The 25765-nt window shown below is 58.9% G+C and overlaps 4 protein-coding genes across 10 annotated transcripts; 3 read left to right on the top strand and 1 right to left on the bottom strand.

The window, feature by feature from the left end:
* Positions 1-663: 663 nt before the first annotated feature.
* Positions 664-8412, top strand: Kxd1 (KxDL motif containing 1). Of its 4 annotated transcripts, none has more exons than XM_004873374.4 (5): positions 664-811; positions 4462-4586; positions 6256-6408; positions 7178-7224; positions 7588-8412. In XM_004873374.4, the coding sequence occupies exons 1-5, from the start codon at positions 752-754 to the stop codon at positions 7815-7817; spliced, it is 615 nt and encodes a 204-aa protein (XP_004873431.1). In that variant the 5' UTR covers positions 664-751; the 3' UTR covers positions 7818-8412. The 4 variants fall into 4 exon arrangements, with proteins under 4 accessions (XP_004873431.1, XP_004873434.1, XP_004873433.1 ...); XM_004873377.4 differs by having other exon boundaries at positions 752-846; XM_004873376.3 differs by having other exon boundaries at positions 761-834.
* Positions 8413-9441: 1029 nt separating this feature from the next.
* Positions 9442-12250, top strand: Uba52 (ubiquitin A-52 residue ribosomal protein fusion product 1). Its single transcript, XM_004873379.3, has 5 exons — positions 9442-9511; positions 10888-11001; positions 11259-11345; positions 11868-11970; positions 12059-12250. Exons 2-5 carry the CDS (start codon positions 10899-10901, stop codon positions 12150-12152), a joined length of 387 nt encoding a protein of 128 aa, XP_004873436.1. The 5' UTR covers positions 9442-9511; positions 10888-10898; the 3' UTR covers positions 12153-12250.
* Positions 12251-13389: 1139 nt separating this feature from the next.
* Positions 13390-15991, top strand: Rex1bd (required for excision 1-B domain containing). The gene is made up of 5 exons (XM_004873381.4): positions 13390-13523; positions 13618-13700; positions 13805-14009; positions 15230-15309; positions 15767-15991. Exons 1-5 carry the CDS (start codon positions 13422-13424, stop codon positions 15837-15839), a joined length of 543 nt encoding a protein of 180 aa, XP_004873438.2. The 5' UTR covers positions 13390-13421; the 3' UTR covers positions 15840-15991.
* A 274-nt stretch (positions 15992-16265) lies between these two features.
* Positions 16266-25762, bottom strand: Crlf1 (cytokine receptor like factor 1). Of its 4 annotated transcripts, none has more exons than XR_015447605.1 (9): positions 25629-25762; positions 21438-21719; positions 20952-21081; positions 20617-20786; positions 19432-19589; positions 19172-19340; positions 17074-17688; positions 16934-16976; positions 16266-16550 (listed from the first exon to the last, which is right to left on the bottom strand). XR_015447605.1 is itself a non-coding variant. In XM_021251138.2 (9 exons), exons 1-9 carry the CDS (start codon positions 25735-25737, stop codon positions 16530-16532), a joined length of 1275 nt encoding a protein of 424 aa, XP_021106797.1. In that variant the 5' UTR covers positions 25738-25762; the 3' UTR covers positions 16266-16529. The 4 variants fall into 4 exon arrangements, 2 of the variants coding, with proteins under 2 accessions (XP_021106797.1, XP_004873439.1); XR_015447606.1 differs by lacking the exon at positions 25629-25762 and adding an exon at positions 24997-25143; XM_021251138.2 differs by having other exon boundaries at positions 16934-16981; positions 17074-17261.
* Between the last annotated feature and the right edge of the window lie 3 nt (positions 25763-25765).

Raw genomic sequence — 25765 nt, 5'->3', positions numbered from 1 at the left:
TACCGGGGATCGAACTCAGCACCTTGTGCTTGCGAGGCAGGCGCGGTGCCACGGAGCTAAATCCCCAGCCCGACAATATTTTTTTTGAGGCAGGGTCTCAAAGTAAATATATTAAAATAAAATTATATTCATGTACAAAGCTGCCAAAGTGTAATCACCAATATGTGTAACTAATGTGCACTAATAAAAAAGACGTGAAGAAGAAAAAGGCAAACACACAGAATTACATCTAAACTGAGCATGGTGTCGCAGGCTTTTAATTCCATCGCTCAGGAGGCTGAGGCAGGAAGATCACACATTTGAGGCAGCCTTGGCTAATATCGAGTTCAAAGCATCCCGTACAACAGCGAGACGGTTTAAACAAGAACTTTTATTTTTATATCTTTCTTGAACACGTAGACTTTTACAAAGCATTTACTGTACATAGCAGAGATTATGAGCCCAAATGAATCTGACACCCAGTCTGGGTCTAGCTCGGGTACAGAAAATTAAAGTGTCCAGAGTCTTGGGGCGGAAGCTGCAGTCTTCCCACATAATGGGATTTGTCTTTCAGCCTACTTCCGGGCTGCTTTGTAGTGCAGACTTGGACAACTGAGCAGGCGCAGAAAGGACTGTCTGATTGACTGTTTAACGTGATGCGCACTTGAACCGGAGCGCCATATAACCCCGCCCCTTCCTGCCGCGCCTCCGCTTACGCGCGTATGTCCCCGCGGTTCGTTATCGACACGCACTCTCGTACGCACGGTGCGTGATGGCGTCAGGGCGCGCGGGCGCGATCCCGGAAGCGCGAGCAAAGCTGCCAGATGTGGAGGTGCCGCCGCCCCCGACGCCCGGGTTGAGTTTGGGGTGGGGCTGGGGACGCTGGGGCAGCGGGGGAGCCGGGCTGGGTCGGGCGCTGCACCGGGGTTGTCATGGGGTGGGGCGCGCCGCTGACCACATCTGGCCACTTCTGCTGCGCAAAGGCCTCAGTTTCCCCGGCTGCGCAGTGGATGCGCGGGCCGGATCTGGATCCCGATCCGGATCCGGGGCGCAGATGTTGGGGCCGCCTGTGTTCAGATTGTGCCGTGTCATCCGGAGCCGCGCCGTTCACTGTCTTTGCCTCAGTTTCCCCGCTCGGTGGGGACGGTGCGCACAAACCCGGGCCCCGCCCTACTCGGGGGTTTTGGGTTAAATTAACCGTGGCGTCCTAGCCTAGCTTCGACTTTGAGCAACCGAGCCCGCCCCCCTGAGCCTCAGTTTCTCTCGGAGGTGATGGTGTCTGCCTCGTAGTGCTGACAGAGGATTAAAAGAAGCCTTTATCAAATGCAAATCGAGTACAAGTGTTTTCTCCTATTCTTGGAAGCACCGGTGAGGCTTTTGTTTCAAATGCTGATGCCTGGGCGGTCCTGGGACTTTACTTTCCTGTTAGGGAAACAGCTTGCTCGGAGCTCCGTTTTTTAAAATTTTTATTGTCAAGAAGCAGGATCTCCATAGTGATTCTTTGGCCTCAGCCGTTTTAGTGCGCCCCGGACTGGCCAGAGCTTTGCTTTTTATCTTGTTTGGTTTCAGTCCTCTTGATTCTTTTTTTGTCTTTTTTTTTTTTTTTTTCCTCTTAGTTTTGTTTTGTTTTGTTTTTCTAAGACTGGGTCTCACTGTGCTCCCCAGGTTGGACTCGAATTCGAGATCCTCCTGTCTCAGCCTCCTGGGTGCTGGGTTTGTGCCACTCTGCCTGGAGAGATCGTCTTATTTCCTAACATGAGAAACTAGGGAAGCAAAGGGACTCTCCCAAGGTCACAAAACCTTCCCGTCTGCGGGTTTGTCCCACGAATGGATTCAGAGCAGGGACCCGAGGCCCTGCTGGATCCGTGCCATGGTGTGTGCGTTGGCCCAGCGGTTAGTCTTGGAAAGCGGTTGCCATAAACCCCATAGATGTAGCCATCGCATCTGGGACCTAGAGACCGGAAAGAGCACTCCTTTGAAGCAGAATTGTGTCCCAGGAGGTTCAAATCCTACACCTGTCAGGCCCTAGCTGTGGGGCTCTCCTCAGTGATCTTTGTTTCTTCCTTCCTTCCTTCCTTCCTTCTCTCTCTCTCTCTTTCCTTTGCTTTTCTTGATTTTCTTTCCTTCCTTCCTCCCCCGCCCCTCTCTCTTTCTTTTCTGGTGTTGGAGATGAAACCCATGGCCTTCAGATTTCTAGGCAAATGCTCTACTGCTTAGCCCCACTCCGCCTTTAAAATTTTGAGACAACCTCATTAAATGACACAGATAGACTTCAAACTTTCGATCCTCCCATCTCAGCCTCCTGAATAGCTGGGATTGCAAGTGCAGGCCAGAGTGTCTGGCTCTAATTCTCCTCTATATACACAATTGTGAGTTTGGGTGACCAAGTTTGGCATGTAATAGGTGCTCAATAAAAAGCGGGTGTTAAACCTGGAGAGGGAGCTCTCCACCTCCATGCAGCTCAGTTCTATTTTATTTATTTCTATTGGGCCAAGCTGGCCTTAAACACACTATGTGGTCCAGGCTGGCCTCCAACTCATGGTGATCCTCCTGCCTCAGCATGTGCTGGGATTACAAGGATGCACTACCATGCCTGGTGCAGCTCACTTGTAGAAGAGATGAAGGAGCTACAAACTGCTAGCCATATTCAGGACACAAACAGATATTCTTAGTCAGGTGTAGGGCCACACACTTGTGATCCCAGTACTAAGGATGCTGAGGCAGGCGGATCACTGAGTTTAAGGCCAGCCTGGGGTACATAGACAAAAAACAAGCAAAAACAGTAAATATTCTTCACCTTCATATTTGGGAAGAAATAATTTATTGCTACCATTTGCAAAGCAGGGATTTTCACTTGAGAAAAGAATGCCTATTAGCATTTTTTTTCTATAAAAGTGAGGCAGCACTCAGGTCGGAATGAGCTATTATGGAACACAGCTGGCCTGTCCCAGGTGGATACCAAGCTCCTAGTCACACACCTTTGCGTTGTGACTTGGGTTTGCTGCCTGTTGCTAGGGCCCTAGGTTTCTCTGAACCTCAGTTTCCTCATCTCATGATGACAGTTCCCAGTGTGTGAGCTTTGAGCCTGGTCTAGGATACAGTAGGTGCTCAATAAATGGGGAAGTGGTAGAATGGGCTTTGGCTTTTCCACACCCCCCTCTTTGTTTTTGTGTTTTGTTTTGAGACTGGGTCTCACTGTGTAGCCCAGACTGGCCTTAAACTCCTGTCAGTCCTCCTGCCTCAGCTTTCTGAATGCTGGGAGGACAGGTGTGCTCCACTATACAGGGCCCCTGGGTGTGAATTGTTCTATTTTTTTTTTTTTCTCTACTGGGGATCAAACTCGGGTCCTTGCGCTTGCACAGCAGGTGGTGAAACCACTGAGCTAAATCCCTGGCCCCCCGGGTGTGAATTGTAATTGATCAAAAGTAGGCTTTTCTGTAGATAACTAAATGTGTAGGGTGCACAGCCAAGCTCTATCAGGTTTCTAAATTTTTCCAAGCCTCCCTCCCTTGTGCCCCTGCTAGGTGTGGAGAGCCCCACCCACAGGGGCTATCAGCTGTGGGTTTGGACACTGGGAACCACAGAGCAGTCTGGTTGCTGGGGCCAACAGCCTGGCTGGGAGCGGCTAAATTCTTGGCTTTCATTTGCTCATAAAAGTCTGGTAGTGAGTTTGATGACCGGTACCGGAAAAAAAAAAAAAAAAGAAAGTCTGGCAGGCTGGGGATGTAGCTCAGTGGCTGGGGATGTAGCTCAGTGGTTCTGCCGCCTGCCTCACAAGTGCAAGGTCCTGAGTTCAATCACTGGTACAAAAAAACCCCAACAAAGTCTGGCATCTGAGCTGTGTGCAGAGTGCTGTCTGCATGCCTGCAACCAAGTCCTGGTGTCCCTTGCCAGGTTCTAGGTTGGGTTCTGGAGCCTGACCCGCCTTTGCCTCTGCCGTCTTGGAACCTACGTAGCTGGGGCAAGAGATCCACTGGTTACTGAAGCCAGAAGGGAGGAAACAGGGGAGGTGGAATAGTGATCCGAAAGCATTTGTCCTGAAGACCTTTTGGAGCCAGGGATGGTGGCGCACACCTGTGATCCCTGCTACCTGGGAGGCTGAGGCAGGAGGATGGACAGTTGGAGGCCAGCCTGGGCGAGTTAGGGAGACCCTGTCTCAAAGTAAAACAGATCGCTTGGGACATAAAACAGCGGAGGTGGTGGTGTTTGATGAAGCAGCCCTGTGTCCTGCTGATGGGGACGGCACAGGGGCACAGGGAGGGTGGCCGGAGACGGGCGAGGTGGGTTTCAAGCGTGACCCCTTGTAGCTGCGCTCACACCGTGTTTGAGGGTGACCACTGAGGCTTGGGTGCTGTGACCCAGCCCATCTCGTCCTCCCTGTCGGGTCCCTGGGAGACTCAAAGCCCAGCGCATGGGTCCAGCACCTCTAGGTGCCCCTTGCTGTCCCTGTTGCCAAACAGACTCTGTTGCCACCTGTTTCAGGCAGCGGAGGAGGAGGAGGAGGAGATGGATGCCCCGGACTCGGCCTCTCAGGTCTTCTGCAGCCAAATCCTGAGCATGGTGAATGTGGACGATGTGAACGCCATCATCCTGGCCCAGAAGAACATGTGAGTGATGCCGTGGGCCCCAGCACAGGACGGAACTGGGCCTGGTAGCCATTGGGGGAGGGTGGTGAGCTGCTGGGGTGCCCCAGGGGCTTCTGGGAAGGGCAAGCCTGGATGCCATGCCAGGTGCGGCCACACCCTCCCAGCGGTTCTTTAATTTCATCTATTTAGGGGTGCAGGGGTGGAGCCCGGCATCAGACACCACCCAGGTGCTCATCACTGAGCCACGCCCTCAGCCCTGCTCTTAGTTCTTTAGGGAAGATTCAGACCTGGCCCCTGGGGACCTCCCAGGCTAAGGGGGAACAGAAGCAGACAGGGCCCTCCTGGCCCACGGCATCAGGGACAGCCAGAGGAGCAGCGTGGGGCTGGTAAGGCTGGGGAAGTAGGGTGGGGGAAGACGTGTCCATGAGAAGGTGCGTGGGTTGATTTTCTGTGACTGACAAAATACCTGAGGTAAGAGTGTAAAGGAGGCAAGGTTTAGCCAGGTGTGGTGGTGTCTGCCTGTCTTCCCAGCACCAGGGGCCTGAGGCAGGAGGATTACTACGTTTGAGGCTAGCCTGGGGCACAGTATAGTGAGACGCTGTGTCTTGTTTGTGTCCTAGTTACTTTTCTCTTGTTGCTGAGACAAAATACCTGACACCCAAAGTTAAAGAGGAAAGGTTTATTTGGCTTACAGTTTGTAGAGGTTTCGGTCCATAGTCGGCTGGCTCCAAAGCAGGGTGGCACATGGCAGAGGGGCAGCAGTTCATGACAGACTGAAAGTAGCAAAGCAGGGCTAGGATGTACCTCAGTGGCACTGCACATGCCTTGCAAGCACAACAAGGTCTTGAGTTTAATTCCTGGTACCAAAAAAAAAAAGCAAAGCAAGGAGGGAACCTTAACAGCATCTTTCTGCCCCTTTTATCCTCTCTAGACTGCCAGCATTAGGGTGGTGCCAAGCCAATCATCGTACTGTTTTAGTGATCACATGCCCTTAATCCCAGCATCACATACTGTAGATTCAGCCACCTCTGAAAGGGCCACCTATGATCGCAAAGGCTTTGAGGGGACATCTAGACACAAACCATAACACCCTGCCTCAAAAAACAAAAGGTGCAGGGCTGGGGATTTAGCTCAGTAGTTCCACCGCCTGCCTTGCAAGCTAAGGACCCGAGTTCCATCCCCGGTACCAAAAGGAAAAAAAAAGATCCAAACTCTAACAAAGGATACATTTTTTTTTTTTTTTGGTACTGGGGATCGAACTCGGGTCCTTGCGCTTATGCAGCAGGCAGCGAAACCACTGAACTAAATCCCTGGCCCCAAGGATACATTTTTTTCTCTGCAGTACTGGGTATTGAACCCAGGTCCTTTGCTCTAAGCCACATCCCCAGCTCTTTTTATTTTGTATTTTGAGATAGAAGTTGCTAAATTGCCCACACAAGGCTCAAACTCATGATCTTACATCAGCTTTCCAGAGTGCTGGGACCACAGGCATGTGTTGCCATGCCTGTAGGGTTTATTTTTTTCTCAGTAGAGTTTTGAGGCTTGAATAAGAGTTTCCAGAGTGTCCTGAACACGCACAGACCAAGGGAGCAGCTGCTCCTGCAAAGGCTGTGGCAGGAGCCAGGGCTCAGCAGCATTAGGTGGCAGTGCCCTGGAAGTTGGGCAGGGCCACTCACCCCCTCTCCATCAGGCTGGACCGCTTCGAAAAGACCAATGAGATGCTGCTGAACTTCAACAACCTGTCCAGTGCCCGCCTGCAGCAGATGAGCGAGCGCTTCCTGCACCACACACGGACGCTGGTGGAGATGAAGCGGGACCTGGACAGCATCTTCCGTAGGATCAGGTGGGCTGTGCTTGCGTGGCCCAGTGAGGCACCACTGTTCTGAGAAGACCCGCATTCTGGAGGGAAAAGCTCACGGTTTTGAATTTAAATTTTATTTATTTATCTATTTATTTATTTAACTTTATTTATTTTTTTTGGTACCGGGGATTGAACTCGGGTTCTTGAGCTTGCACAGCAGGTGTCGAAACCATTGAGCTAAATCCCCGGCCCAATTTTATTTATTTTTTGGAACTGTAACACTGCATTAGTGGCGGCAGAGAGGCCAGGAGAAGTACAGTGATCCTCCCACTCCCACCTGCTTCGCCCCACTCAGGTCTTTTATCAGGAGCAAAGCAAGCCCAGTGCAGTGGTGCGTGCCTGTGATCCCAGCACTCAGGAGGCTGAGGCAGGAGGGTCGAGAGTTAGAGCCCAGCCTGGGGGACTTAGCGAGACAGGAGGGCTGGGGATGCAGCTCAGTGCACAGGCCCTGGGTTCAGCCCCCAGTGCGGGATGGGGGCCCAAAGAGTAGAGGAAGCAGGGCACAGGCCATTGTCAGGAGAGACCAGTGCCTGGCTCCACCCCAGCCTCGGCGACAGGACAGCCACGTGGTTGGTGCCCACCTGGGGTGAGGTCTGCCCGGGGCTGCCAGGGCCGTGGCTGCCGGGCTTCATGCTGGGGCTCCTGATGGAGACAGGGACAGAGAGACAGGATGTGGTAAATGGCAGGGGACATCCTCGCCACCGGCCAGCCCTGGCCCAGCAGGATCAGCCCGTCCCTTCTGTCCCCACAGGACACTGAAAGGGAAGCTGGCCAGGCAGCACCCAGAGGCTTTCAGCCGTAAGTGTCCCCAGGGCCACTGTGCCCCCCGCCCAGGGCTGGGCCCCCCGGGGGTCTCCTGCAGTTCTGCAAGGCCATGGAAGTGGCTGGGGCTCGGACTGTCCCTGCCCAGTGTGCACCTCAGAGCCCTTTGGGCCAGGCTGTCACCCACTGCCACCTTGGGCCACCGGCACAGGCAGCCGGGAGGTGACACAGCCGGGGTCGCTGTCCTGCCCTCAGCCCATCCTTCTGTGACATCACTGCCCGCGGCTCAGTCTGCTCCTTTGTCCAGTGGGCCAGGCCAGGCCTCCGTGTGGGCTGGGGGGGGCCGCCAGGTCCCCTGCACCTGAGCAAGGCCCCGACCCAACCTGCTGGTCCCCCCAGACATCCCCGAGGTGTCGTTCCTGGAGGACGAAGATGAAGACCCTATCCCGCCCAGTGTCACCACCACCATTGCCACCTCGGAGCAGAGCACGGGCTCCTGTGACACCAGCCCAGACACCGTCTCGCCCTCCCTCAGCCCCGGCTTCGAGGACCTGTCCCACATCCAGCCCGGCTCCCCCATCGTCAACTGCCACAGCCAGACAGACAACGAGGAGACGCCAGGAGAGTAGCAGGCTCTAGGCTCCCAGGCTCCCCCAGGGGTGCAGTCCTGAGGGTTGCTAGTTCCCGCTCTTCTCCCTCAGACCACTGCACTTCCGAAGGACCCTCTGCTACGCCAGGGCCACGCCAGGGAACACCCAGGCCCGGTGCTGTCACGGGGCTGGCGACAGAAACAGTCCCCAGAGCTGGGCCCCAGTGTGCTCTGAACGGTACTTAAAATGTCCCCAGAGACCAGAGCCAGATGCCCCCATCTTGATCAGGACACCCTGGAAGTGGACATGCAGCATCACACCTGAGTTTGCCCCGCCCATCCCTGCACCCTAATCCAGTTTCCCTGCTCCTGCTTCTGCCAGGAGTTCGGAATCCTTTCTCCAGCGGCTGGGTTAAGAGGCCTGAGCTGGCACAAGGCTAGAGACAGAGCCTGCTGCTCGGCCCTTGGCCTCGCCAGGCCTGTCTCTGACAAGAAGTGTGGACCCTGTGACCCAGCAGGCATCACCAGGGTCGCCTCAGCCACCAAGGAAAACAGTTTAACGGAATATTTTTGTACCCGATGTTTACAGATACTGTTGGGAAGTTACCAATAAAAGACTCTGTTACTAAGGAGAACGTATGCCAGCCTTATCTTCCTTCCCGCCTTGGGTCTACCGATGGGCAGTGGAGGTGTGGGGTGGGGCCCTGCAGGACGGGGTGCACACAAGTTGGGACTGCTCTTGATGGGTCCCCAGGTGACAACCGTAAGAAGCCAGCTCTCATCCCCACCGAGTCCATCTCGGCCTCAGGGTGAACAACTGAGGATCCAGAGAGGGTTGCCCCCTACTCAGTACTCCAGAGCACTCAGGAATTACGCTGTTGGCATCTCGCCAGTGGGATGGCACGTGTCTGTAGTCCCACCACTCTACTAGGGAGGCTGACGCAGGAGAATCACGTAAGCCCAGAAGTTTGAGACAAGTGTCGAGCATGGTAGTGCAGGCCTGTATTCCGCAGGCAAGAGGCTGAGGTAGAAGGATCTAAGTTCCTTGCTGGCTGGAACTACAGTTTGAAACCCTGTCTCAAAACAAAAACCTAGCGACCCAGGGATTTAGCTCAGTGGCGCCGCGCCTGCCTTGCAAGCTCTAGGTACTGAGTGTGATCCCCGGTCCCGAAAAAACAAAACCTACAGGCATCTTCCCAGACTCGAAGGAGTGCCTGCCTTTGCCTCATACATAGTAGCACAGGGGAATGTAGAAGGAAACACTGCGAGGCTCAGAAGCAAGAATCCTCACTCTCCCGCAGCCGCGGTTCCCAGGAGTCTTCGGCATTCCCTGAGCCCTTCACCATCTAGATCCGACCTCTGCGTCTCGACCCTCTGCACCATACCTTTGATTAGCAGAAAAAATTCCCCTACTCTGTTTAAGTATTCTCAAAACTTTGGCTACAAGTCCGCAACTGCCAGGGAGACCGCCTGACAGGCTCGGGCTTGTCACGTGGCCCAGAGGGAGGCACCTGGGCCCGGAAGCGGTTTTGCGTGCTCGCCCACACGACGGGAAGCTTCCTTTGCCAACATCCAACATGACGGCACGGGGGGCGGGGCCTGGGGGCGGGCCCTGCTGCCAGGCGCGGATTGTGACGCAGCGCGCGGCGTGCTCGGTGCGCAGGCGCTCTTGGCGGTGAACTGGCGGTTTCCGGTTCCGTCGCCCTCTTTCTCTTCAGGGAGGCGGCCGAGCGGGTAGGTGGCGGTGGTCCGTCTGGTTCGCATCTGGTCAGGGGCTGCTGGGGGTTTGCGGTCCTGGGAGGCGGAGAGGGGGGACCTGAGTTCTCCAGGAAGAGCCAGTCTCGACAGGGTGGCGGCCCCCCGTTTCCGAGGCCCGCGCCACCCCATGAGGCCTTGGGGCTGCAGTGGGCCTTCGTGGGCGAGCCGAGCCAAATTCCTTAATTTGGATGTCTCTCTCGGATTTGTTTGGGTTTTTTTCCGTGTTTGTTAGGCAGGATTTGGCCACATAGTTTAGGCCGGCATTCAACTCGTTAAATAGCCAGGTTGGCCTTGAATTTGATCCCCTTACCTCACCCAAGTGCGGGGCGGTGGCGTCCACTTTCTAGGCTTCCCCTTCCTTTTTTCCTTCTCTTTATGTGCTATTTTTAAACAAGTACCTGGCACGTGGTTGGCAGGCAATAAGGGGCAGCCACGTTTCTATGTTCGTTTGGGTTTGGTTTTTTTTTTTTTTTTTTTGGTACCGGGGATCGAACTCGGGTCCTTGGGCTTGCGCAGCAGGCGGCGAAACCACTGAGCTAAATCCCCGGCCCCATGTTCGTTTGGTTTTGACCGTGCTGGATATGGAACCGGTGCTCTCTTGTCTGCTGGGCAAGTGCTTTTCCGCTCAGCTTCACCCCTAATCCTGGCCACTGTTTACGGGTTGGGCCAGAGGCAAAAAATGAGATCTTGTGGGTTGGTGCATAACTAAAAAGAAAGCCAAGAGTGTTGGGTGTTCCAGCCTGGAGTTAGGAAAAGAGAGGGGTGTGTGTTGCAGGAGGCTGGATCCCCATGCAGGCAGATGCTTTTAAAGGGCAGGTGGTGAGGTAAGCAGCACCTTGCAGAGCCTGTATAGATGGGGCCACCCTCTGGGAAGATTTGTGTGATGCGCTTTCATTCCATCAGAAACATGCCACACTGGGAATTGGATTCAAAGGGCTCTATCACTGAGGTATACCTCCTGCCCTTTTTCTTTATTTCCAAATTTTGAGGATATGGTTTTGCTAAATTGCCCTGATGACCTCAGACTTGGGATCCTCCCGTTCAGCCCCCACCTGCAAAGGGACTTGGAATGTAGTTCAGGAGCAGAGCACTTGTTTATAGGCCCTGGCTTCTGTATCCAGCACTTGAAAATAAAACGCAACAGCATCCAGGAGTTGGGAAGAGGAAGTGTGAGCTTAGGTTGCGCACCAGAGTGTGGGAGGCTCTGAGGGGTAGAAGGAAGGGACAGCCTACAAACCACCTGACGTCAGTGTGGCATGGCCACAGGAGGCTAGCATGGGGCCAAGGGCTGGCAGCCTCCAAGCTGGTGCCTGGCAGAGCTGCCACACACATGGCTCTCTCCCACCTGCCAGCAGACGCAGAGATGCAGATCTTCGTGAAGACCCTGACAGGCAAGACCATCACCCTCGAGGTGGAGCCCAGTGACACCATCGAGAATGTCAAAGCCAAAATCCAAGACAAGGAGGGTGAGTTGGGTTAGGTCAGGGCTCCATCCCTACTGTGATTTGCTGTTCTCAGCCCCAGGAGCCCGTGTCCTGTGTAGGGCGGGGACTGGCTGCAGAACTCTGCTTTGCCAGTGTGTTCTCATTGTGACTTTGGAGGAGGGCTAGACATCTGCCTGTCTCCTTTGGGGTCAGAGGCACTGCTGGGGCACCCCTGCAGGAAGGAGCTGTGGAGCTATTGGCAGCCACAGTAACTGAGCTCTGTCATGTCCCCACTCCAGGCATCCCCCCTGACCAGCAGCGTCTGATATTTGCCGGCAAACAGCTGGAGGATGGCCGAACTCTCTCTGACTACAACATCCAGAAAGGTGCCCATCTGGGTTCTCAAGACAGGGCCTCTGCACCCTGGCCCTGGTTGGCATTCTGCCAGGCTCCTTGGGGCCACCAGGGTGGTCATTCCTATGATGAGTATCAAGCTGGGTTGGGGTGTGGGCTGTAGGTTCCTTCCCCAGCACCTCAAAACAAAAAAGATGAGAAAAAAGGGCAGGGTATTTTGCTTTGTCACTTGAAGACATCTGATATCACTGTTTCCAAGACAGCACTGGTTTTCTCTTCATTTTGTTTGTTATTAAATGACTGGCATGAACACATCACATCGAGTTCTGCATAAAAAGGTGATGGGCTTTGGGGGTGTGGCTCAGTGAGTCAGTTGTTCCATCCCCAGCTCCAGGGGAAAAAAAACACACAAAAATGTAATTATGGGAAAGTCAGGGAAATCTGTTGGTGGGCATCACTGTGGGGTCCTGTCTCGGGGTCCCCATCAGGCTGTGGGCTGTGCCTTGGGCCTGTGGTGCTGGGTCTGAGGCGCCACCCCTCGGCCAACCCTCTAGAGTCTACCCTGCACCTGGTGCTTCGCCTGCGAGGTGGGATCATCGAGCCGTCCCTGCGCCAACTTGCCCAGAAGTACAACTGTGACAAGATGATCTGCCGCAAGTATGTGCTGGGGTGGGGATGGGCACCAGGTCGGGGGCGTTGGGGATGGCGTTGGGGTGTCCTCCCCAGCTGTGCCCATCCCTGCTAGGTGTTATGCCCGCCTGCACCCCCGTGCCGTCAACTGCCGAAAGAAGAAGTGTGGCCACACCAACAACCTGCGCCCCAAGAAGAAGGTCAAGTAAAGCTCTCCGCCAGCCCCTCCGGAAGGGTACCACCTGCCCAAGTGCACTGGCCTTGGAGCCCGAATAAAGTTTCCCTCCACACTTGACTGGAGCAGCAATTGGTGTCCACGTGGCTGTTTTGTCCAGGGGTTGGCTGCAGGATGGCCATCTTTGGGACCCTTCTCAGCCCTCCACTGTCATCTTTGGGGTCCCTGTCATTCTGGATCTTGTAAGAGATGGTGGTCCCCGCCCTGCACATTTTTGTTACAGCCAAGCACAGGAGGCCTAACTCCTAGGCCTGGGGTCTGCCTGGAGCCAGGAGCTGAAGGTTTGCTGGGACCGAGGCTCAGCTGTGGCACTGGCTAGGGTCCCGTTGGCCTCGGAGGTGCCCCAAAGCCTGGGCACTGAGGGGTCTGGATGTGGGGAGTGAAAAATGTCCACCCAGGGCTGGAACTGCTGCTCTATCTGGACCCTGATTTGCATGTAGAACCAGAGATGTCAACTATAAGGGTTCGATTCTATTCTGGTGCTGGGGTGGAACCCAGGGTCCCCTGTGCTGGCAAGCACTGTGCCACAACTGCACCCAGCCTACCTTAAGGGTTTTCTGGGTGAGGGTCTGCCTAGGTTTCCCAGGCTGTCCTGGATTCACATGCCTGCTGCCACTGGGCTTACAGGTGTGCACTCCCATGCTGGGCTAAACCTTAAATTCGGTGCACACAAAGGGCTGGTGGGAAGGCAGTCTGCTTCTGTCCCAGGACCCCGCTGCCAGGCTGCAGTCTTGTTGCTGGACCCCCGGAGCTAGGCCATCACCACCTCCTGCTCTTCAGCTGTCCAAGCACTATGCAGGCCCTGTGCACGCCTCGCTGACCACTCCAAGTCGCCTCAGACCGGTGGGCTCGCCTGGCTGGATCCTGCCCTGGTCCTACCTTGGGGCCTTGGCCCAGGGCACGCGCTTCAGCAGGTGTGAGGTGCTGCTCCTCAACACCCACCTGGGCTCCATTCTGTCACATCCAGCAGGCCCTAAGGGCGCGTTTCAAACCTCGCTCCCATTTCATTTGGATGGGGTACAGTAGTGAGGACCAGATGCGCATCCTGGAGATAAGCCCAGGTAGCTATTAACTCCCATTTTTAGCGACAAGAGCGGCGCAAGGTGGAGGAGGAGGGGGCCGGCCAGGCAGAGCGTGTGGACGTCCCGGCCTCAGTGGCGGGCGGCGCGGGGACCTCCCGGCCTACAGGGGGCGCTGGGCGCAGCGGGCGACGCGTTCCCCGCGAGGCCCAGTCTGAGCAGTCATGATCACCGCTGGGGCCGCGGGAGACTGCCCCGTCGCCGCGGAGCGCGACACTGCAGATGCCCCCGGAGCCCCGGGGCTCCAGGAGCTGGGGTGGCCCTGGGTGAGCCCGGCCTCGGGCGGGGACTGGCACGGGGCAGGAGGCGCAGGTCCGGGGGCGCCGGCCTCATTCCCCAGCCGTGCCTCCCGATCCACAGAAAGTCGCCCCGGTGCGGACGCTGGTGCAGCGCATCGAGCAGCTGCAGGCTGAGCGCGCGCGGGCCTTCGGCCAGTTGGAGACGTGAGTGCAGCGGGGCGCGGGGCGCGGGGCGCGGGGCGCGGGGCGGGCCCGCCCGGTGTCGCCGGTCTGTGGGGGTGCGATAGCAGGACCTCCGCCCGCCGCAGAGCCCACCGCCGGTATCTGCAGAGCGGCCCGCACCACGACTTCCCGAGCTACCGGAGCGTCGTGCACGAGGTGACTCAGGCCTTCTCCTCCGCCTCGCGCGAGGCGCTGGCTCTGGAAGCAGAGTTGGCCGGGCCGCGCGCGCAGCCGCTGCTCGCCGGTCACATCCGCAGCCTGCAGCAGCTAGAGCAGACGCGCCTGACCACGGTGAGCAAGCCTGGCCCGGCCCGGCCTCCCACCCCTCAGTCTTCCCTTGGGCGCTCTCGAGCTTTGCTTCCTAACCTACCCCTCTTTTCTTTTTTTGGTAATACTGGGGATTGAAACTAGGCCCTTAACACTGAGCTACATCTTCAGCCCTTCTTTATTTTTTTATTTTTTTGGTACCGGGGATTGAACTCAATGACCTTGTGCTTGCGAGGCAGGCGCCAGAACCACTGAGCTAAATCCCCGGCCAAACATATGTTGTACTTATGCTTTTTCATTTTAATTTCATTCTTTTTTTTGGTACCGGGGATCGAACTTGGCACCTTGCATTTGAGAGGCAGGCGGCAGAACCACTGAGCTAAATCCCCGGCCCCCTCAGCCCATCTTACTCTGAGACAGGGTCTCATCAAATCACTCAATTGCTCTGGCTTGTCTTGAACCTGTGACCCTCCTGCCTCAGCCCCCCAGAATGCCAAAATTTCAGGCGTGTGCTACCACGCTTGGCTGCTCCCCCCCCAATTTTTCTAAATTTTGTTCTTAGCTCAGGACACGCCCACCTCATCCCAGCCCAACCCAAGGGGATTCCCGGAAACTTGGATCCCTTCCCAAGGCTCCACCCTTTCTCTTTTTTTGGTACCGGGGATTGAACTCGGATCCTTGTGCTTGCGAGGCAGGCGGCGGAACCACTGAGCTAAATCCCTGGCCCGCCACCTTTTCGACTTTACCAGTTTTTTGGTCCCACTTTCAACCTGCCAATAAGAGGATTCTCGGGCCACCTCCCCTCCTGAGTATCCACAGTTGAGTCACATCCTAGCTGCAAGCCCCGCCCGCTCTGCCCCTCAGCCAACCCGCGGGGCTGGGCAATGTGAAGCCGCACCCACATTGCGGTTGGCTTAGTCCTCCCCCGCCTGAACCGAATCCCAGGAAGAATCTGCGACCTGCCTCCACCTGGATCCATAGTGTCTTGTTCCTACTTGGGACCATAAGGGCTCCAACCACTCCATTCTGGCCGCCAATCTGGTTGAAATTCCCTAGGTTTCCCTAGGCCACAAGCACACAAGGCCACACCCACAGCGCGCCCCGCGCGGACCCTGCCCCGCCCCCTTTCCCTTTCCCTGAGGAGCCCTCCCTTTCTGAACTCCTCAGTCTCTGGAACAGCGGGGGAGGCCAGGAGGGGCTTCTGCCTGCTGTGACGTCCTCCCCGCTGCCCATCCCCCCACCAGGTGGCCATGTTGCAGCTGATGGCATCGCCAGAGCTGGCGGGACACGCGGACGCCGCACGGATGCACCAGCTGAAGCTGAAGTGAGCGCCGGCGCCCCTCAGGCTGGCCTGCCTGGGTTTGCCTGGGCCTAGTCATACGTGCACGCAGGCTTCAGGGGGCAGCACCTGGAGTCCTTGCCTGGTGTCCCTAGATGCACACATTTCTGAAACTTCCCCGCAGAAACTCAAAAGTGCATTGCTGGGACACAGCTGTCCCCCTTGGCCCGTGCCGGTCCTGCACATATGGTTGGACTCGGAGCTAGGAGTCGGGACCTGCCAAGCTGGCACTCTTAACCTCCCATGGCCTGCACACTGGCCAAGATGGCCTCTTCCATCCCCAAACTCTGACCACAGAGCACGGAACCCAGCACTGCCCGGGGCTGTGGCAGTGGATGGGTAGGAGGGCCTGGGGCTTGGCACAGCCCCCTCGGAGCTAACTGCAGGGGCGGCTAATTCGCCCCATCTGGGTTTTATTTATAGTTCCCATCCGCTCTCCTAGGGTAATTAAAACCATGGAGGCGATCAGCGAGGTTCTCCAGGACCTTAGGTTTGATGCAGAATCTGCAGAGTGATGGCGGCTCCCCAGGGACACCCTGAGAGAGCTGGGAAATGAGACTGGGGGCATCCAGCCCAGCCCTGACCGCCAGCTGGCCGAGGTCATGGCCCCTGGGACCAGGACTCCTTCACGGTGACACCACCTATAATAAAGAACCCTGTGCCTGCAGCTGCTCTGCATCTCTGTCCTGAGGCCAGGCCTTGTGTCTGGGAAGGGCCCCAGGGCCAGGGGGAGCTGGAGGGCCCTGCACCCTGGAAACTCCTGAGTTCTGGCTCACAGTTGTCACCTCCCCCACCCCCAAGAGTTAAGGGAGCAGACTCTGCAGGACTTGCAGAGAAAGCCTGGGAGGTAGGGGTTCTCATCCCAAAGCATCACTTGATGCTCCCCATGTCCCCCAAACCCTACAGCCCCACCCCGGGCTCCAGACACCTCCACAATCAGAGCACCTAAATAGCTCATTTATTTAAAAAGATTCTTGAGAGGCCCAGGCTGCGTGAGCAATGGCCCTTCACCCCAAGCCCCGGCATGGGCTCTGGACAGCTCAGCCCACCCACGTGCACTGGGGTGCACCCAGGGGTGGGGCTGTGGCGGCCACTGGAGCTCAGAGCTCCTGCCCATCTGCAGATGGTGCTTGGATGCCCTGAGCTGAGGGTACAGTTCGGCTTGGTCTCTGGGTCTCCCCATGGCAGGGAGGGTGGCCCCATCACTACAGCTTATCTGGCAGGACCTGTGGGCACAAGGGAACCCAGGCTGAGCAGCAAGCCTGGGAGAGGTCGGCGTTGGGGTACTGTCCTTTGCTGCTTACAGCTGTGTAGCCTTGGTGTGAACACTGCCCCCCTCTCTGGGCCTTGGTTTCCCCTTTTGAGAAGGGAGACTTTTGCGTCATTCCTGGGTCCCCTGCAGGTAAAGCCCTGGACCCAGGGCCAGCATGCAGCAGGTCCTTAGACTTGCAAAGAGGACGAGATTATGGAGCTGGAGGCTCCTAACTAGGCTACGAGCTGCGCGCTGGGCACACAGTAGATGCTGAGCAAATACTGCGGATCCAGAGGCAGTCTGCAGCCACCAGAAGGTCCCTTCCTGCCATTACCCTCCCACCCGGGCCCCCCTTACCTCTCGCCGCACCCCGTCTGCCCGAGGGCAGGATCCCCTCGTCCTGTGCTTGGAAAGAAGGCAGCAGTGTCGTGGGGCTGCAGGTCTGCGTCCCCTCTGTCCCCCGCGTGTCCCCACACCCGCGGGCCCGGCCCCCCTACCTGGTTTCGAGTCTTGTGCGACTTCTGCATCCAGGCCCGCCACTGGTCATAGAGGCGGAAGCTGAGGTTGGAGCAATACGCGTGTTTCTTGAGCCAGCCCAGGAACTGCTTGAGCTCGCGCCGCACCGGGCCCGAGCTCGGCTCTCCTCCCCGCGGCTCGCAAGCCCCGCCGCCCGGGCCCGGGCGCTCTAAGGGCGGAGCGCAGTGTCGGGTGCGGCCGGCAGGGGGCGCGGCCGGACAGGCGCGGAGGGACCCGCGCCCCTAGGACCCACGCCGCCGCCTGCGTCCCGGGACCGCGTCTGTCTGCGCTCGGCCCAGCTACGCCCTGGGGAGGAGCGGGAGGAACGGGCTCCTCCCCACAGCGCCTCCAGGAACCCGATTCCCGAGGCCTGAGCCAGGTGAGGGGGGGCCGCTCCTGAGGGACAGGACAGACAGGCGGCCGAAAAGAAAAAGGGGCAAATCCAGGCGACACAGCCGCCAAGGCTGACGGGCAGGGCAGGGGGACGGCACCGTGAGGACGGGCAGGGTGGGGTGAGGCGGGGACAGAGGCCCCGGGGCCACAGGAACAAAGAGCAGGAAAGAAAGTGCGTGAGGTCCCGAGTTCCATCCACAGCGCTGGAAAAGGAAGGAAAGAAGAAAGGAAGGAAGGAGGAAGTGCGACCCAGGGGAGGAGTGGCAGAGAGGGAGGGAGGCGGCGCGCGAGGCGTCCCGCAGGGCGGTCCCCGGGATGCGCGGGAGCCGGAGCCAGGGCCGGGAGTGGCCGCGGCCAGGTGGGCGGCCGCCTGTCTCCCCAGCGCCGGCCGCAGCCAGCCCCAAGCAGGCCGGCGGATAAGGACATCGGCCTCACGTCATAAATAAAGCTGGGGACCCGCTGACAGGCCCTGGCACGGCCCCGGCCCTCACCGCCCCCGTAGGCCTCCCCAGCCTCCCCAGCGGCCGCGCCGCGTCCTGGCTCCCGCGCAAGAATCGCAGGTGCTGGGCACGAGCGGGGGCCAAGGCTCAGGCCCCTCCCGCCGCTTGCTCCCGCCCACCCCAGAACCTGCAGGGGCCCCGATGGGGGCTGGGGAGCTGGCTGGAGCCTGATTCTGCCCTTTCCTGGCTCTGGGACTCTTTCGGGCCTCAGTTTCCCCACTTCCTGCCAGCGTGGGCCTGGACTGTCAGTGAACTGGGACCTCAGGGCCACTGCCTGGGAAAAGCGGGCCTCCCTCGGGGTGAAGTCATGAGAGAGGCTGGGGAGCCCTGCCTAACTCTCACAACCACCGGAGCCAGGTGTGACCCTCGTGCCCACTTGGCAGATGGGGAAACTGACGCCACGCATTCCAAGTAACAGACTGCATCCCATTTCACAAGAGAGAGCATAGCGAATGCAGGGATTTAGAGAAACCCCAGAGCACAGCCAAGTCCAACCCAGTCCCCTAATTCCGCCCATGCCCCACCTCGGTCAGAAGGGGTCACTGAAGCCCAGCAGCCTTAGAGGCTGTCCTCACCTGCTCTCGGGCCGAAGATGGGTGCAGGGGATGGGTGGCCCAGGTGGCAGTGGGGCCAATGGTGAGGGAGGGTCCCATGGGGGGGCCACCACTGGGGCCATACAGCGACGAGGGCTGTTTTGTCCCATTTCCTGAAGAACTTATTTTTCGGGGAAATCTAAGATGTTTGTGTACAAACTTTCTGTTTTTGTTTTGGTACCGGGGATCGAACTTGGGTCCTTGCTCGAGGCAGGCGGCGGAACCACTGAGCTAAATGCCCAGCCCACTTTTTTGTTTTTTGGGGTTTTTGTTGTTTTTTTTTGTTTTTTGAAACAGGGTCTCACTATGTAGCTCAGACTGGCCTTGAATTCTCAGTGATCCTCCTGCCTCAGCTTCCCAAGTGCTGGGCTGACAGGCGTGTGCCACCATGCCAGGCACTTCCAGTTTTTGAATCTCTGCAAGTAGGTCAAACTTTTTTCCTCTCAAGACAGTCAGAATCCATCCGGGGTCGCACTAGACCCTGGAGGTCACCTGTTTGAGACTTCTGCTCTCTTGGAGAAACAAGGAGGCAGACTCAGGCTGGTTGAAGCTGGGTGGCGGACCCCCCACCCCAGGCCTGTTAGGGTGCTCACCACTGCGGGGTGTGGAGGCGGCAGTAGGGTGGCTCCACTCACTCCAGATTCCAGCTTTCTTGGACCCGTAGATACCAAAGGGGTTGCAACGCACTTGTACGAAGTAGACAGTGCCGGGCTTCAGGCCAGCCAGGCGGCAGGAGGTCTGGTTGCTGACGTCATCCACCACCTGGACAGTGAGGGCGGGGCCAGGCAGCGGGCGTGGTCAGGTGGAGGGGCGGGGGAGACGGAGGGCGTAGTCCGAGGGGTGGGGCTGGCACCTTCCAGTCCACGCTGTCCTCCACGCGGTAGCGGATTTGGTACTTGGCTTGGAAGAGGAAATCCTTGAGAGCCGGTGGCGAAACCCAGCGCACACTCAGCTGGTCCTCCAGGCCTCCGACGCGGCTCACGTGGACATCGGGTGGGGGGTCCGTGGTCACTGTGGGGCGGACCAGAGCCTGGTCACCTGGGACCTTCGTCTTGGGAGCGGATGACACTCTGGGATTGTTTGGGTTCAGATCCCCCAGCAGCGGAGTCCAGGTCACGTGGCTGAGGTGGCCCTGCCTCCGTTTCCCCCTCCTCCCTGAGCTCAGCCTGGTGGATTCCATGATATAATATTCCAGAAACACTCAGCGTCTAGCAGCACTCAATTAACGTTAGCTGTTATCACCCATATTATCTGTGATGGGAGAAATATAATCCTATCTCCCCTGGGCTGGAGAAAGCGGAAGCTGCGGTCTGGGGGCAGCACTTGTCTAGCGAGTGCAAGGCCTGGGGGTCAGGCCCAGCTCTGCAGAAACAAACGAAAGTGAACCCTGCTCGGCTAACAATACTGTTTTCATACAGGGCTGTCAGGCCACCAGCCCCTGGGAAGCCCTCACCTCTTCCTTCAGTGTACCAAAGCCTGCCGAGTGCCGGCTTCTCGGCTCGGCCATGCAACAGAGGCTCAGAACTTTTGCACTGCAGCCTCGGGATGCAACACTAGGGGAGCGGCCTGGCCTCGGGGTCCAAGCCAGAGGCTGCTGGGGATCCTCCTGTGGGCCTTGGGAGGGCTGGGCTCTCCCCACAGGCATTGCTGAGGGGCTGAAAGGGTTAAGGCACAGGCCTGCTTGGGGCTGAGAAACACCCTAATTAGATTAGGCCCGATTCTGCTCATAGAGCATCCACTTCCTGCCTCCCACCCTCACCCCCCAGCTCCAGGCCTCGGCTTCCTGGGGCGCCTCCCGACCTGGGCGCCCCCTCTCGTTTCCCTGGGCCCCCTGGTGCACACCTGGGCTGTGGCGGGGGAGGCACCAGACCAGGTGTTTGCGGAGTGGGGCTATCCGGGCTGTTTTGGGCCTTGGGATTGGGGGGTGGGTGCCCAGATGTCCCCCACAGCAGGGACAGAGGTGGAGTCCGAGCCGCAGCTGGGGGACCTCAGGGAAGTCTAGCAGAGCGGCCTTAGGGGGCAGCAGGCTGGGGCTCACCCACGTCCAGGATGTCCAGCGTGAGCACATCAGAGCGGGCCGAGCCCAGGCGGTTGGTGGCCTCCACCCAGATCTCATAGGGCGTGAAGAGGGCCAGGTCCTTGGGGATGTGGCAGGAGTGTGGCCCCACAGTGTGGTACTCCTCACATGTGTTGTCCTGCCCATACCACCTGTGGGGCAGAGGGGCCCAGGACAGACATGGGAAGGTCCCTCCTGGTCCACAGGCCTCGCCGTGGTGGCCTGAGGATGCAGACAGGAACACAGGGGCTCCAAGAAGGCCGGCGTTGGCCCAAGGTCACACAGCCAAGCTGGGGGGTGGAGGGGACAGCACTGACCTGAGCTTGTACTTGAGAGAGTAGTTAGTATGCAGGAAGGTCTCCCCGTGGGCCCCCGGCGTCCAGCGGCACGTGAGGTCCTTCATGTTCTTGGACCAGCAGCTGATGTTGAAGGGCTTCTCGGGCGGCACTAGGGGAAGGAGGGCAGAGGAGGGTGAATAGGGCAGTCTGAACCCCCCCACACCCCATCCCCAAAGATGTAGATGGCTGCTGGCCTGGCCACACTGCAGGGGCCCCCATGCATGCAGGGATGGAACCATCAGCCTCATGATTGCTAGGCAGAGTTTTCCCAAGCCACCCCCAGCTCCCGGGCTGTCCTGTTGAGGATGGGCGGGGTCTCCCCCGCTCATTGCCCCCCAAGAGACCCCTACCCTGGAACTTGCCCCCAGCTCAGCCCCAGGTCCCAGTGCCCGTGATACCCGGCCCTCTCTGTCCAGGTGGATGCTGCTGCCTGCATGGACCTCTGGGGGTCCTGGGGCCACTTACAGCCGACATAGAGGCAGGAGCCAGCCAGGATGCTGCCGTCGCGGGCATGGCACACGAGGTTGTCCCCGGACTGCTGCCTGGACCCGTTGAGGTTGGCCAAGACCAGGGCTAGGGTGGAGGCATTCAGCATACGGGAGTGCTCAGAGGGCAGGCGGCGCCCATTGAGGGTCCAGTAGAGACCCTCGGCGGTGGCACCGGGTGGGTCCCCGTGCACGGAGCACGTGGCTTGCAGAGAGGACCCGATGAGGAGTGTGGGGTCCTGGGGGCTGATCACGGCCGTGTCTGGGTCAAAGAAGACAGCCTGTCATGCCTGGGGCGGGGCCTCTCTGAGCCCCCACCACGCCCAGGGCCTCCAGAGGTCACTCCTCTGGACCACCAGAAGCAAACACTTGTGGTTCTTCCGTTGCTATTCCAGAGCCTCACACAGTGGTGCTTCTACGGGGGAAGAGCCCTGGCCTGCTGGACAGACAATTAAGGCTGCCTGCCTTTCCTCCCCAAATCCTGCCCATCCTGTGGAAGAAAAAGCCAAACCTTTCAAAGTTCAGGTTTTCCTCCCCTGCTTCTCAACGACTGAAGCCCAGATTTGCTGGTCCCTAATATTCTGTCCTGCACAGCCCTGGGCCCAGAGGTGGCTGTGACAAGCTGTAGCCCCCCACTCCCACGCAAAGGGAGTTCATGTCCTTTGTTTCCTCGACCCTGTTTTCCTAACATTTAACGTGGAAAGAAGGAGCTCTCTGTCCTTTGTTGGGGCCACCGTGGCAGTCACTGGAAAGGGACTTTCTAAGGGGGACTTATGTGAGTTGGTGCTGGGCACAGGAGTCCCAGGAATGCCAGGGCCTCCTCTTCTGCCAGCTATCAGGGAGATTAGGACCTAAGAGGGGTCTGTTTTACCCAGGGGGAAACTGAGGCCCAGGGTGGAGGGAAACGTGCATTCTCAGGCCTCTGATGTCACTGCGTCTGTTTTGCCATTTGGGAAGTGAGCATCCTGGTAGCAGCAACAGGGGCTGTTTGAGGGGCTACTGTCAGAGGCCACTCCCTGCAACATTTAAATCTGGCCGACCCGGGTTCGAATCCCCCAGCTGGCTGAGGAAGCCTGATGTAGCAGCTTTCTTTCTCTGTGCCTCTGAGGAGGAGCTTCTCCCTTCACCAGAAGAGGTTGTGAAAATCATTCACTCATTTATTCACAGATTACCATGATGACCAAGACATAGAGAAGTCCTTCAAAGGACACAGAAAGGAAAAAGAAATAGAGAAAAGGGACCAAATTAAGCATTGGCCAAAGGGAAGCAGCTCAGCTAGGCTGGGAGGTGACATTTGAGCTGACACCCGAATAAGTAAGAGATGTAGCTATGAAAATATCTAGGGAGACAGTCCAGGTAGCAGGAGCTATAAGTGTAAAGGTTCTGGGGCAGGCGTGTAGGAAATGAGGTTTGGGGGCTCAGCAGGGACCCCAACCTGCATGGAAGAGGGAGTAGTTTTTCCAGTTCGCAGCAGGGAAGGTCCTGGTTAGATCTGCATTTAAAAGAATTCCCCAGGCAGCTCTGAGAAGGGCCTACAGGGGCAGGGACAGGGATCCAGCAGCCACTGGGTACTGCCCCTCACTGCCCCAGATGGCCGAGGTGGGAAGGGCTCTGACCTGGGCCGGCCCTGACAATTTTCCGGGGCAAACTTGGCTCGAGTGTGGCTGGGATCGCAGTTACGTTTGGGGCTTGGCCCAGGGCTTGCCGGAGGTCTCGGCATCCGTGTGAAGAAGCCGGTGGTGCAGGCCAGCGCCGAGGAGGCAGGGCAGCCAGGGCGGGGGGCGGGGGGCCAGGGGGCCGCCCCGGAGGTCCCAGGCAGCCAGCCGACAGCTAATTCGGAATTCCTCCGGCATGAACTCGGGTGTGCCAGCATCTCTGCCACGGCCCACCCACCGCTTCCTGCCTGGGCCCCCCAGCAGGGTGGGAGGCACGGCCAGCCCCGACCCTAGGGCCACTCTCAGCCCTCCCGGGTGGGTCACGCCCCTCCTGCCCCCCTCAATCTGGCCCGAAGGGGCTCTCTGGGGGGTCCTGGCTGGGGGGCACTGCCCTTCTGCCACACCCGCCTGGCTCGCCAGTCTGCAGCAGCTGCAGCTGCTGTCCAGGGCCTGGGATAGGGGGCCAAGCCCGGGCGGGCTGGACAGGCCAGTCCCCAGTCCCTCTCTGCCTAGCAGGAAGGTCAGGGGGTGCTTTCTTCTCTGGGGACATGGGTGCCACTTTAGGGAGAGCGCCTGGCTTTCCAGTCTGAGTTCTCGGTTTTCTCTTCCCCAGAACGGGAGGAAGAGCACATGGTGCCTGCTAGAGGGTCGGCCCGCAGCCTACAGCACCTGGGGACCCCCAGGACCACTGTCCTGCCCAGCTCGGGTCCCCCACTGGCTTCGAACTCCGAGGCCCTGGTGAACAATGGACCAGACATTGGGGACTGGGACGCACACATCCCAAACCAGGCAGGAGACAAGCAGCGGGGGACAAGCCACTGATCTGGGATGGGGGCTTGGCCGGGTCTTGAGGGGCTCCTTGAAGACGCCCCCGAGCAAATCCCTCGGCTGGGCTCTGCCCCCCTTTGCGGCCAGCTCCCCCTCCTTTCCTGCGGAGCTGGGCCTTTACAAGTTTTTTTCTTTTCCCTTTCCCAATCTGGAGCCGCTGCTGTTATTAAAAAAGAACACCATGTGTTTTAAAAGGGAAAAGTGTGAGATTCTCTGAAAGCTGAGCGGGAGGGTGGCCTCCATCCCAGGGTCCCCACCAGGGTCCCCACCTCGAGTCCTGCAGGTACCTGCCGAAACTTTATGACCCACCGGCTCGCCGGTCAGGTGCTAAGACACACCGTAAGTAGAAACATATTGCCGAGGTGTGAGGATCTTTTATTTAATTTCTTCTCCCTTAAAGGAAAAAACACATGCACACCACCACCCTGCCCCCCACTTCCGTCTGTTGCTCTGGGGCTAGGAAACAAAGCTCCTGGCCACCCACCGCCTGGCAGAGCCATCAGGGACCCCAGGAGGCCCTGGGCAGTCTCTCACCTGTGCAGGCGCCTTGGGGCAAGCTTGGGCCCCTGGGGTGCCCCAGCCCTGCCCTTTCCGGAGTAACACCCCAGAGTGTGTCCTGCCTGGCCGGGTACACAGGGTCACTGCGAGCCTCCCCAGCCACTGTGCCTGCCTGAGTGCCCCTCTGTGGGCTCCTCATGGAATGAGAGTATGACCACGAATGTGTGTGTGTCGGGATGGAATGTGTGCGCGGGCCGCGATGGTGTGCGAACGTGCATCTGGGACGCAGTGTGTGTGCGTCTGAGAGGAGGGTGACGGGACACCAGCCAGGGTGAGGCTCTGTGTGTCTCTGGGTGTGTCCCAGAGTGGGTCTGGACGTGGAGGCCGTATCCCGGGGGGGTGTGCATTGGGTGGGGGACCCGAATGCCTGAGGACAGGAGTGCCCCGCAGGGAGGGAGGGCCCGGGCCTGCGGGCTCCCAGGGGGCCTGCCCCAAAGCCTGGACCGCGGTGCCCGGGCTCCCGATCACGGGCTCCCGCTCCCTCTCGCTTCCACCCACCCGCTCACAAAGGTTCCTCTCGCTGGAGGCTCGAAGCCTGTGCAGCCTGGATGAAGACAGCTCTGAGCGCCGCCGGTGGCGGGGACTTCGCGGATGCCCGAGTGCGGGGTCGGTGGAGGGAGGGCGGCGGCGCCGGCCCGCGGAGAGGCGCGTCCCCGGGGACCCTGGGCTGCGCGCCAGTCGGCCAGAGCGGCCCCCTCCCTTCCTCCTTCCCTCCCCGCGGGGTTCATCCCTCGCCCGGGGGGCCGCTCGCGCCCGCAAGCAGCGAGCCACCGCGTGCGCCCCCCGCCCGCCCGCCCAGGAGCGGTGCCCCGCAGTCGCCGCCGCTCCGTGCGCCCGCGGCGCCCCAGGGAGCGCGGAGGGTTCCAGGCTTCCGCCCCCACCCCCGAGGCCTGGCCGGGTGCCCCGGCTCAGGCGGCCCAGGTGAGGAGGCCTTGGCGCGGAAGTCAGACTCTCCGGCCAGAGACCCAGCGCCGCGCGCCCCGCAGGTGAGGGCGCCCCGAGGGCCGCGCCGGGGGCGCCTTCCTTTGTTCCCGGGCCGTCCAGGTGGCGCCCGCGCCCCCTCCCCCCGGTACCCTCTGTGGCCCGCCCTGGGCCGCGGCGGGATAGGGAGCGGGGCGCGGGTTACTCACGAGCTCCCGATTCGGCTCGCGGCGCCCCGAGGACGCAGAGCAGTAGCAGGGGCAGCGGTGGCGTCCGCCGCGCGGATTGGGCGCTGGGGCGCGGGCGTCCGGCGAGCATCGGGCCGGCGCTGCTGGGGGCGCACGGG

This window comes from Heterocephalus glaber, unplaced genomic scaffold, assembly GCF_053883595.1.
Source record: "Heterocephalus glaber isolate CG9 unplaced genomic scaffold, H.glaber_assembly_v1.0 deba00001761, whole genome shotgun sequence".
Lineage (NCBI taxonomy): Eukaryota > Metazoa > Chordata > Mammalia > Rodentia > Bathyergidae > Heterocephalus > Heterocephalus glaber.
This window is presented reverse-complemented; position numbering and strand designations above follow the sequence as displayed.